This window comes from Strongyloides ratti (assembly GCF_001040885.1).
Source record: "Strongyloides ratti genome assembly S_ratti_ED321, chromosome : 2".
Taxonomy (NCBI): Eukaryota; Metazoa; Nematoda; class Chromadorea; order Rhabditida; family Strongyloididae; genus Strongyloides; species Strongyloides ratti.
Genome location: NC_037308.1, coordinates 5401100 through 5412871, shown reverse-complemented (window position 1 = coordinate 5412871; position 11772 = coordinate 5401100). Strand labels below are relative to the sequence as shown.

Genomic DNA, 11772 nt, shown 5'->3' with positions numbered 1-11772 from the left:
TATTTCTTGTTCGGTTATGCAATTACCATGAAGTTATGTGTATGACTATTATTAATTATAAAACTATTTTATTTAATTAATGTAAATTTTCTTAAAACATCGTAAAAAAATATTTTAGGGGTAATCTTTAATGTAGTTGATAAAAAGTACTGCTTTACGGATGTCTTCACTCAGCTTAAAAGACTTAAAAATAAAAAGTATTTTTAACGTATAAAAATTTTAACTTTACCCTGAAAATATACACACTTAGATGAGAGTACACTTCTTCAAACAAAAATGGTTTTTATTTAATTTTATGATTTCTTTTAGAAGTGGTGCCTTCTTAAATTTTTTCATAAAAAAATTTTTTAATACATTTTATTTATATTACGTATCATAAAAATAACTTATTTTAATTTTTTCTTATTTTATAATCTTAAAATCAACTAATTAAAAATTTTTTCTTTACAAAAATTTCTAATACATTTTATATGCAATACAAAACATAAAAATTATTTGAAAATTTCATCGAAAAAATTACAAATTAAACAGCAATTTTTTCAAATAAAAAACTTTAAATTTTTAAAAATCATAGAAAGATTTTTTTCTACTTTTTAAATGTAAGAAGAAAAAATTACAAAAAACATTTCATTTTTGTTAAAAAAAAATATGCTTGTATTTAAAATTCTAACAAATAATAAAAGGGGTTTCCACTTGTAAAATTCAACCTAATTTTATACGCTAAAAGATAAATATACAATAATGTAATTCATTTTCCCAAATTTTAAATTTTTCATCGAAATACTACTACTATTATCATGAAGAGAATAATTGCCCACTTCTAAATCATGATAATTATAGTTGCAGTAATCGGTATTTAAAAGATTACTTGTTATTATAGTTAATTTTCGAATAACTAAATAATTATTCTCACACATTTTGTGTAAAAAACGACACAATCAAAAAGTTAATTTGATATCATTTGAAATCATCAAATTGATACTAAATATTACTGATTAATATTAAATAACAATTTTATTATAAAACATAATATATATTATATATTTTTTAATATTATTACATACATCTAAACATTTTAAAATGTATATTTATATATTGCCGTATAAATTTGATATTTTTATTTCATGAACGGTCTGGTATTGCTTTTACTTTAAAAATGCACCAAATATCAGCTTAGTATTTCAAGATAAAAAGAATGTTTCTAATGTTTATAGTACATTTCTATATAGGAATATAACATTTTATTTCTTTTACATATATTTTGTTTAGTTTAAGAAATTCCATTAGGAATATGTACTAAAAATACATTTCGTAATAAAATTATCATCTTGTTTTAAAAGTATGACAAAAGTTACTAAAGAAAAGTTTGTTTTTATTTTTTTCAAATTAAATAAGTATATTTTAAATATCTTGCCACGTGAGTAATTTTGAAAAATTATCATCTTACTACTTTATCGATACCATTTTTCTATTGTTAAATTTTAATATTTCTTAATGCGCATAAACGTTTTTTTTTTTGTATGATAAGAAAAATAATAACTTTTATATATATAAAAGAAGAATGTTTGTATATGAACTTTTTTCTTTAATAAAATTACACATAATTACTTTCCATAATTTTTTTGTTAAAAAATGACATTGCAAATAATTTTTTTGAAAAATTTATTTATATATATATTACACATATGATTGTTTTTCATATAACAGGTGCTTTTATATATGTATTTATTGATAATTATTTTAGATTGTAAAGATAAGTTATTATAATATAATATAATAGTGTACTTCTCTGCATACATCTCATATCTATCTACGTGCATAATAACGCAATTTTTTTCTAACTTTTTGCCGCTACTTAGCCTAACAAAACTTTTAAATTTCAAGTTCAATCAAAGATTTATTAAAAAGTAACAGTCGTTTATTACTATATGTTGATTGTGTTATAATGCATTCTTGAGAAAGGTGCAGATGTTCTTTTATTTAATATATAAGTCTGTTTGCTTTTTATTACTTGTGTTTGTTAGTTTTATAAAATTTCTGTTTTTTCATTTTTATTATTCTATAAAACGTTTTTAAAAGTTTAATTTATTTTATAATTATCTTTTTTTTTTCGTTAGTTATGATGACAGCAGAACAGGCATCATCTACTGATACGTCAACCGTTGGAAAAAATGAACAAACTACTGCTTTATTGTCTCATGAATCTGCTGCACAAAATTTGAATAAAGCAAAAGTTTCAGGACTTGAGGTAAATAAATATTTTAATTAAAATTATTAATAAAAAAAAAATTTTTAAAGGGGAAACTAACACCAACACTAATCCTTTCTATGATATTTGCTGTTATGAGTTCATTTCAATTTGGTTTTCATATTGGATGCCTTAATGCCCCAGAATCATTAATCACTAAATGGATTGAAATTAATCACAAAGAATTAGGTGGTGATCCAAAAGATCCTGAAGAATTTAAATTTCTTTTTGGTGTAATTGTTGGCTTATTTGCATTTGGAGGTATTTTTGGTGGATTTTTTTCTGGAGCTGTTGCTGATAAATTTGGAAGAAAGAGGGGTTTACTACTAATTAACATTCCAATACTTATTGCCACATTATTAATGGGTTTGGCAAAGTATGTTGGAATTTATTATTTTCTGTTTGTTGGAAGATTTCTTATTGGTATTTCTTGTGGTTTAGCTTCAGGACTTGCTCCAATGTATTTATGTGAAATTGCCAGTGTCAATTTCCGTGGTTTATTTGGATCTCTTAATCAGTTGTTTGTAACAATTGCTATTTTGTTTTCACAAGTACTTGGTCTTCCATATATCTTTGGTAATGAAAATCTTTGGCCTTTAATTTTGTTATTTTCACTTGTTCCTATGTTTATACAATTAGTGTTATTACCTTTAGCACTCGAATCTCCAAAATATGATCTTATTATTAAAAATAATAGTGTTGGTGCCGCAGGATCATTAAGAAAACTTAGAGGATGTGAAAATGTAGAAGCTGAATTGGAAACATTAAGAAGTGAGGCTGATGAGGCAAGACGTCGTCAAAATGTCAAGATGAGCGATCTGTTTAAGGGTGAATTAAGATGGCCAATGACAATTGCTATTGTTATGATGTTATCACAACAATTTTCTGGTATTAATGCTGCAATGTTCTACTCAACAGAAATATTTAAAAGTGCTGGTTTGAAAGGTAATGCACCTGTTTATGCAACAATAGGTATGGGATTGGTTAATGTCATTCAAACTGTCATTTCAACATGGCTTGTTGATCATCCTAAATTTGGACGTCGATCATTGCATTTGATAGGATTAATTGGAATGTTCTTCACTTCAATAGCTATTGTAGGATCTTTGTCTCTTCAAAAATCTGATGCTTCTAGTGATATCAAACAATTTGGTTCATATGGTGCTATTGCATTTGTCTTGTTATTTGTTATATCATTTGCCACCGGTCCTGGTGGAATACCATGGTTCTTTGTATCTGAAATTTTTAGTTCTTCTGCCCGTGCATCAGCAAGTGGCATATCGTGCCTTGTAAATTGGTTTGCTTCATTTCTTGTAGGAGTATCTTTTAAAGTAGTTGAAAGTATCCTGGGAACATATACTTTCCTTATTTTCACATTTTGCCTTGGATTTTTCATTTTCTTTACATATAAGTTTGTTCCAGAAACAAAAGGAAAAAGTGTTGATGAAATAAAAGTTGAAATGGATAGAATGAAATCTTTATAACTCATATGGAAAAAATTTGATATAGTGGACGGATTTTTTATACTAACATTTTTTTTTTTTATGCAAATATTTTAATTTTTTTTTAAAAGATGTGTAATAAAATATAGTAAAGTTATTAAAAAGTAAAAAAAAAATAAATAAAATATTTGGATTGAAAAAAAATTATTTTTTGTTCACAAACAATTTTTTATTATAGAAATAAAAATATAAATAATACTTTTTTTGTTTTAATAAACTAATGTTAGATTTTTGTAAAAAAAAAAACATTTTAAAACTAGATATAATATTAAAGAAGTAAAACATGAAATTTTTTAATCTTTAAAACTTTTAAAATTTTAAAATAATCACTTATAAAATTCAAAAAATATTTTTAGAAATTATTTTTCCCTATATTTTGAGTACCATATACCTTTAATATCTTTTTTGGTGTTTGAAATATTTAACAAAAAACAAAAATATTTTTTATGCTTTATTTTAATGCTTATTTTTAGTTAATAATTAATATTAGAAAATTAATTAAAGATTATTTTTTTAATACCTTTAATTATTATATTAATATTGTTTTATACATAATAATATTCGTAATACTAAGAATGAAAGCATGCAATTAATTGTTTAAGGAAATGTTTTTAATATTAAATTTATTATAATATACAATTGGGTTATTAAATATATAAATATTTTATTAGCAAGTATTTAAGCTTAGATTAAAAATGTTATAAACCAGATAATACAGTAAATCTAAAGAAAACAAATAAAATTGTCTAAATAACAAAAGGTAATTGATAAAAAAAAATTATAAAAAAATGTTTTGATTATGATGTCATTAAACATAATAAATAACAAATATAATTTACTACCAATAATAGTTAATTTTTAATAATTATATTCTGATTTGAATCATTAAAAATAAACTACTTTTACAAAAGTGTAAATAACTTTTCTCAAAAACAAGGACATTAAAATTAAATTTTGTTGAATGATAGAAAAAACTTTGATGTATAAGATACTATAAATTTAAAAATTAATCAAAGTTAAGAAGGTAGTTTATCAAAGTGCAAATAAAGTAAAAGAATTAAACTTTTTTTATACTTACAGGAAAAAAAAGTTAATTCTAACTTTAAAAATTTCTAATAACTTTTTTAGAAATAAAGGTTTTAAAGTTCTGATTTATAATTTCTGTTAATATATAACTCATAAATTATTTACAAAAAGATTCTTAAAAAATAATAATTTTAAAACATCAAAATTAAAAAAAAAAGTTTGTAAATGAGTCATTGAAATATTGTTGATTATTGAAATTTCATGAGAAAATTGCAGTAGATTTATTGAAAAATCAAGTCTTTTAAGAGATTAAAAAACCTGAAAAAAATGGTAATGATCGTACAAATTTAGTAAAATTGAAGTTTAAGAATTTTACAAATTTCAAATAAATCTAAAGTACCACTTTGAAAACTTTAAAGTTCACTATCAAACAATAAAAATGATATGAATATATTTGTAAATAAACTAGATTTCTATTCTTAATAAAATGTTTTAACTGACATATTCTTTAATTTTTATCATTAAAAATGTCTTAATCTTATTTTTTTTTTGTATAAAAATAAAAGAATGTTCTTTCAAATGAGTAAAGATATATTTTTTAATCAAAACAATATGAATACTACAATTTATTTTTTAAAAACGTTAACTATTCAAAGTCGGCTTAAAAGTGATTAATTGTCTTTACCAATTACATATGACCTTTTTTTTATATTTCATCTTATCAATCCTTTGGCAAATTTTTATGATTTTTGATGCTAAGGCAAAATAACTTTCATAAAAAATAGGTAACATTGGTAATGATCTAAGTATTCAATAATAATTTTTTTTATTTCATCATCAATGATAAATATATTTTTATTCTAACCTTAAAATTTAATTACATACAAAAAAAAAATACTTCGTGACATATTTATCAGTAAAATATAACTATAAAAAAATCGATACTTTTATTAACCATTTTTAATAAAATTAAAATATTATAAGTTCAACATTATTTTTTACTTAAAAGTTTGTTATCTATTTTTAATTAACAATTTCATTGAGAAATATATTGCAAAAAAAAGTAATAGAAAAATTACATAAAATTTATAAACAAGGTTTGTTTGAATTTTATGATTATAAATGATTAATTTTTTAAACTTTAAAATTTTATAAAAAATATAATTTAAACTTTTACCATCAATTTTTATAATGTTATTATATGGTAGTATGAAATATACTTAATAAATGTGGTAAATAATAAATTTTCATAGTTATATTAAATATCAAAAACATTTACTAAAAAACAAGGGATATTCCCTTTTCTATAATTAGAAAGTTTTTTTTTTATATTTTATTTTTAATTTTCTTTTATTTATTCATGTTACTTAGGGACAAAAAAAAAGAGGTATAATTTTTAATTAAAAATAATCAATCTATTAACCTATACATTATATTATTTTTTTTTTGTAAAAAAGTGCTTCACCACATAATCATTGGTAATTTAAAATTAAAAAAAAAGTGCCTATTTACTTACCCATGGATAAGAGGATGTTCCTTATATCTAAAAATAAAATGGGTAAATTAACAATTTTTCAAGTAATAAAATGTTTCATTATATAATTTAACATATTCTTAAGTTACCTATGTATATTATAAATTTTCTTTTGCTATCTTATTAAATTTGTTATTTAAATTTTTTCAATGGTTTTTTATATTATTTTATATTTATGTAAAAAAAATCTATTATTTTATAAATATGTAAAAACAATACAACTAATTTAATATTTTTATATGAAAAGAAAATGTATATATTAAAAAGAATTTTTATTATTACGAAATGTTTAAAAATTTAATTATACATTTTTTAATAAAGATAAATACATAAAAATAGAATATATAAATAATTCATTATAATGTATAAAATGAAAATTAAAGATTTACACATTTTGTTTTTCAAACTAGATTATAAAATTTATTGACCATTTTTCTAAACTACTTATACCTTATAGTGTAATTGTTAATCAACTAATATTTTGATATATATATATATATATTCTTTATTTTTATAAATAATTTATCTATTTTTACGTTATTATAAAATCTTAATTTTTATAGTTAATGTTATAATTTAAATATATATCTTATAGTAATGAAGGAAGTTGATGACAATTTAACAACTAAAACAAATCCAACAACATTACCAAGTATATTAACTTCACAAACAAATGATTCATTAGATAAAATTAATCCAGAAGTTTTTAATGTAACTAATATAATATCTATTCTAATTATAATTTTTTTTTAGGGTAAGTTAACAAAAGTACTTGTGATTTCAGCTTTTGGATCGTTGATTGGAGGATCATTTCAATTTGGTTATAATATTGGTTGTATGAATGCTCCATCTCAATTTATAATTAAATGGATAAAAAAAAATAGTTATTCAATTACTGGTCATGTTTTGGAACAAAAAAATGCTGAAACAATTTTTGCTATTATAGCTTCTATTTATTTTTTGGGTGGTATGATTGGTTCTTTATTGACAGGTTTCATTGCTGATACATTTGGAAGAAAAAAAGGTTTAATTTTGAATAATATTTTTATTTTTATTGGTACATTATTACAATGTTCTGCTATATATTTTAAATTTTATTATCTTTTGTATGCTGGAAGATTTTGTATTGGTATTTCTTGTGGTTTAGCAACTGGTTTAACACCAATGTATTTATGTGAAATTGCTCCAAAAAATATGTTAGGATTATTTGGAAATATGAATCAAGTTTTTATTACATTTTCAATACTTTTTTCACAGATTCTTGGTTTATCACAAATATTTGGTACATCAACAAGATGGCAATTTATTTTAGTATTTCCAATTATTCCTATGTTATTACAATTATTAATATTACCATTTTCACCAGAATCACCTAAACATGAATTAATAGTTCAAAATAATATTGATAATGCTATAACATCATTAAGAAGACTTAGAAATGAAGAAGATATATATGATGAAATTGAATATTTAAAAAGAGAAGATGAAATAACTAAAGTGATAGAAAAAACTTCATTAAAAAATATTTTTAAAAATGAGTTACGTTGGCCAATGCTTGTTGCAATTGTAATGATGTTATCACAAAAATTGTCTGGTATTGATGCTGTACTTTTTTACTCAACATCAATATTTGAAAGTGCTGGACTTAAAGGTAGTGCTCCAATTTATGGAACAATTGGAATTGGATTTGTATTATTTTTACAAACATTAATATCAACATGGCTTGTTGAGCATCCAAAATTTGGAAGGCGACCACTCCATTTATTTGGATTAATTGGAATGTTTTTTGCATCTATTGGTTTAGTTGCATGTTTAATAATTCAAAATCAAAATGTATCTAATATGGTAAAACAAATTGGATCTTATGGTGCTATTGTTACAACAATCATTTATATACTTTCATTTGCCTCTGGTCCAGGTGGTATTCCATGGTTTTTTGTATCTGAAATTTTTAATTCATCAGCTCGTGGAATTTCAACATCAATTGCATGTTTTGTCAATTGGATGACTGGATTTTTTGTTGGTCTTATCTTTCCAATAGCTAATGGTTACCTAAAAGAATATACATTTTTAATTTTTATTGTATTATTAGGATTATGTATTTTATTTGTTTTTAAATATGTTCCTGAAACTAAGGGAAAGAATGTTGACGAAATTCAGGTTGAAATGAAAAGAATGAGAAAATTATAAATATGTAAAAATAGATTGATGATTTATTTTATAACATTTATAAAATCTTTATAATTTCAATATTAATAAATATGATGTAAAAATTATTTAATTATAACAAAATCTTGACTTTTTTTTTATTATTACTTTTTATTAATTTTTAATTTCATTTTCAATTCATCCCATAAATCATATTTTTCTTGTTTTTCATGATTATTATTTTTATTACTACTACTATTATCAAATTCATTTATCATATCATTATTAATTAAAAAATCTTCTAACTCCAAATTTTTTTTCCTCTCCTCTACATTTAAATTTGAGGCAATATTTTGTACAATACTATTAGTACTGTTTACTGTTACAGATAAATTATCAGTAATTTGACCAGATAAAATTTCTTTCTGATACTTATCACTTTTTATTGTTAATTTTAATGTACTAAAAAAAGCTAAAATATAAATGATTCCAACAATTGATGTGTAAATGTAATCAGATAATAATACAGTGTGATAAATTTCTGTAGTATTTTGATTTTTAGTGGTACACACTTTATCTTGACAAAATTGTCCACTATAACATTCATTACATTTACAAAAATATTCAGATGTAATATTTGTATAGTAACATTGACTTTCATGCTTGCAAGGATTAAATTTTGTCTCTTTACAAGTTCTATTAATACCTGAATTGTCAATAGCATGGTGTTCTCTAGTCTGAGCTTTTTCATTAAATTCACAATATATTGAAGTACAAAAAAGTACAATTATAATATAAAATTGAATATATAACTTCATGTTGAATTTTTTTTTCATTAATGAAATGAAATTTTTTTTTAAAGTAAAAATTATCAAACAATATATAATTTTGAATTTTAAGTATATTCATAAATGATATTTCTATTAATTAAATAAAAAAATTTATAATTAATCAAATTTCATAACATTACTTATATATATTTTTTTTTGATATAAATATATTTCCATTAAACTATTTTATTTTATATTTAAAAAATATTTTTGTACTAAAATAAGTTTTAAAAATTAAAAAGAAAATAATTAAAAATTTATTTTTATATTTTAAATTAATAATGTAAAATATGCAAAGACATTAGAAGTGTTAAGTAAATTTACCTACCATTTTATTAAGAAATTTTGCTATGGAACACCTGTCAATATAAGTGAAATATTTTGCCAATATCATTAAAGTCTGCTTGAAATATCAGTTTAAAAATTAATTGAATATTATATGAGTTCAGAAGGCATAAAAATGTGTTATGTATAAAATTATTATCATTTTAATATTATAATATTAAGGCTATAAATATTATTAGAAACTTATTAATTTAATATGGCAGAAAGTTTTGAGAAAATTAGCAAAAAATTTCACAATTATTGTGATTCTGATAAGAATATTAAAAAAAATAATAATGATGATGAGAAAAATAAGGAAAAAAATTTTTCTAGTTTATCAACATTACCTTTTCCATTATATAATGAAGATTCATTGGATGAAAATAGTAGTAATTTTGATAATCAAAACTTTGGAAATTTAATTCATGAAAAAATATATTCTATTGAAAAAAGAAATGCTAGAGAAAGAACTAGAGTACATACTGTTAATCAGGTAATATTAAAAAATAATATATTTTTTTAAAAATATTTAATAAAATATAGGCTTTTTTGGTACTAAAACATCACATTCCATCATTAAGAATTTTCACAAAAAGAGTTTCAAAATTAAAAATACTTCGTGCAGCAATATTGTATATTGACACTTTATCCAATTTATTAAAGGATCAAAGATTAACAATAAACTCCACTACTATGGAAATTGGAAGAGGAAATAATAATTTATCAAATACAACCATAATATCTCCAGAAACTTCTACATTTAATATGTTATCTTTTCAAACTCATTTTAGTCCAGCACTAGTTGCTGCTCATACATTTCCATATTTTGATTATGATTCTTTTTATGGAAGAGTAAATTATCAAACAAATTCAAATAATGATTTATTAAATTCATCAGTAAAAAATCCCTATTCATTAGAATCACTTTATAATCAACAATCTTTTATGAGTAATGCTTTTTATAATATTGAAATTTAGTATTTTTTTAAATAAATATAAATTAAAATATATTCACAATGTATTTTGTGCTTATTATATGACTAATGTATACAAGCTTATTATAAACATTAAAATTGTACTTTTGTCATTTTCATTTTTTATTCATCTAGTTTAGTGGTAGAGAAAATAAAAATTTTTAAATTTTAGTACTTAGAATTTATGATAGTCAAAAGTAATTATATTAAAATTCTAGTAAAATATGTTAAAACAATTCTTTTAATTTATTTCAAATGTTAAGAAAAAAAAAATACTTTGTTTTAAAGACTAAATTATTTTTTTTTTATATTCAACTTATTGAAAACATATTTTTATATATAGTAAAACAATTTCATTGAAGTGAAAACTTATATTATTGAATACTTAAACTAATATAATAAAATAAAATTTTGTCAATAGTATAGTTTAAAAGATAATTTTAATTATATAAAATAAATGTTTTAAAATATTGAAAATAATATAAAATTCGTTTAGAAAGTTAAATATTTTGTTAATTCGTATAACAATTGTATAATAAAATTTATTTTCTCGGAAAAATTAACATAAACTGTAGGAGTAAAGTAATTTTTATAATATAATATAACTTATTATTATAAATTTTTATTTTTCTAGTTTAAAAGTATTCTATTAATTAAATCATAATTTAATTAAAAGAAATTGTTAATCAAAACAAAGTTTCTAATATCTAATTCCTTCTGAGAATTTGTTTTATAATAAAAACAAATATTTATTAAAACTTATTTGTATTAAATTATAAATAACAACATAATTTTTCGATTATTAATTGTTTTTATTAACTTAAAATTTTATATTGTAAAAATATTATACTTTTAATCTTTATAATTCTTAAAATATATAAAAGCATAATATACCAAGAATAACTTAATCAAAAGAAATACTCCTACACCAACAGTTGAAATGTTTTTGTTGCATTATTATTTATCCAAAATATATAACAGAAGGCTTATCGTCAAAACACAAACTTATAATAACAACAGTAATAAAGTTAAACTCCCTCATTCTAATATACTATCTTGTTGATCGCTTTTCTCTTTATAACATTAAAATAAAATCATACCACATAAAACGAATTCCAAGTATTACGTAGGAGCAGTTAAGAGGCAACTACTTTTGCATTGACTAAGCAACATTTGTTTCAACCAA

At 20.9% G+C, this 11772-nt stretch overlaps 4 protein-coding genes across 4 annotated transcripts; 3 read left to right on the top strand and 1 right to left on the bottom strand.

Annotated features, from left to right (window-relative positions):
* Positions 1–2119: 2119 nt before the first annotated feature.
* On the top strand, positions 2120–3732 carry SRAE_2000171100 (Sugar/inositol transporter family and General substrate transporter family and Major facilitator superfamily domain, general substrate transporter and Major facilitator superfamily domain-containing protein; the record flags this gene model as incomplete). Its single annotated transcript, XM_024652694.1, has 3 exons — positions 2120–2248; positions 2299–2824; positions 2903–3732. The coding sequence occupies 3 exons, from the start codon at positions 2120–2122 to the stop codon at positions 3730–3732; spliced, it is 1485 nt and encodes a 494-aa protein (XP_024506246.1).
* Positions 3733–6907: 3175 nt separating this feature from the next.
* Positions 6908–8500, top strand: SRAE_2000171000 (Sugar/inositol transporter family and General substrate transporter family and Major facilitator superfamily domain, general substrate transporter and Major facilitator superfamily domain-containing protein; the record flags this gene model as incomplete). The annotated part of the gene is made up of 2 exons (XM_024652693.1): positions 6908–7021; positions 7064–8500. The coding sequence occupies 2 exons, from the start codon at positions 6908–6910 to the stop codon at positions 8498–8500; spliced, it is 1551 nt and encodes a 516-aa protein (XP_024506245.1).
* A 122-nt stretch (positions 8501–8622) lies between these two features.
* On the bottom strand, positions 8623–9276 carry SRAE_2000170900 (Epidermal growth factor-like domain-containing protein; the record flags this gene model as incomplete). Its single annotated transcript, XM_024652692.1, has 1 exon — positions 8623–9276. The coding sequence occupies one exon, from the start codon at positions 9274–9276 to the stop codon at positions 8623–8625; it is 654 nt and encodes a 217-aa protein (XP_024506244.1).
* Positions 9277–9829: 553 nt separating this feature from the next.
* Positions 9830–10590, top strand: SRAE_2000170800 (Myc-type, basic helix-loop-helix (bHLH) domain-containing protein; the record flags this gene model as incomplete). The annotated part of the gene is made up of 2 exons (XM_024652691.1): positions 9830–10105; positions 10156–10590. 2 exons carry the CDS (start codon positions 9830–9832, stop codon positions 10588–10590), a joined length of 711 nt encoding a protein of 236 aa, XP_024506243.1.
* Between the last annotated feature and the right edge of the window lie 1182 nt (positions 10591–11772).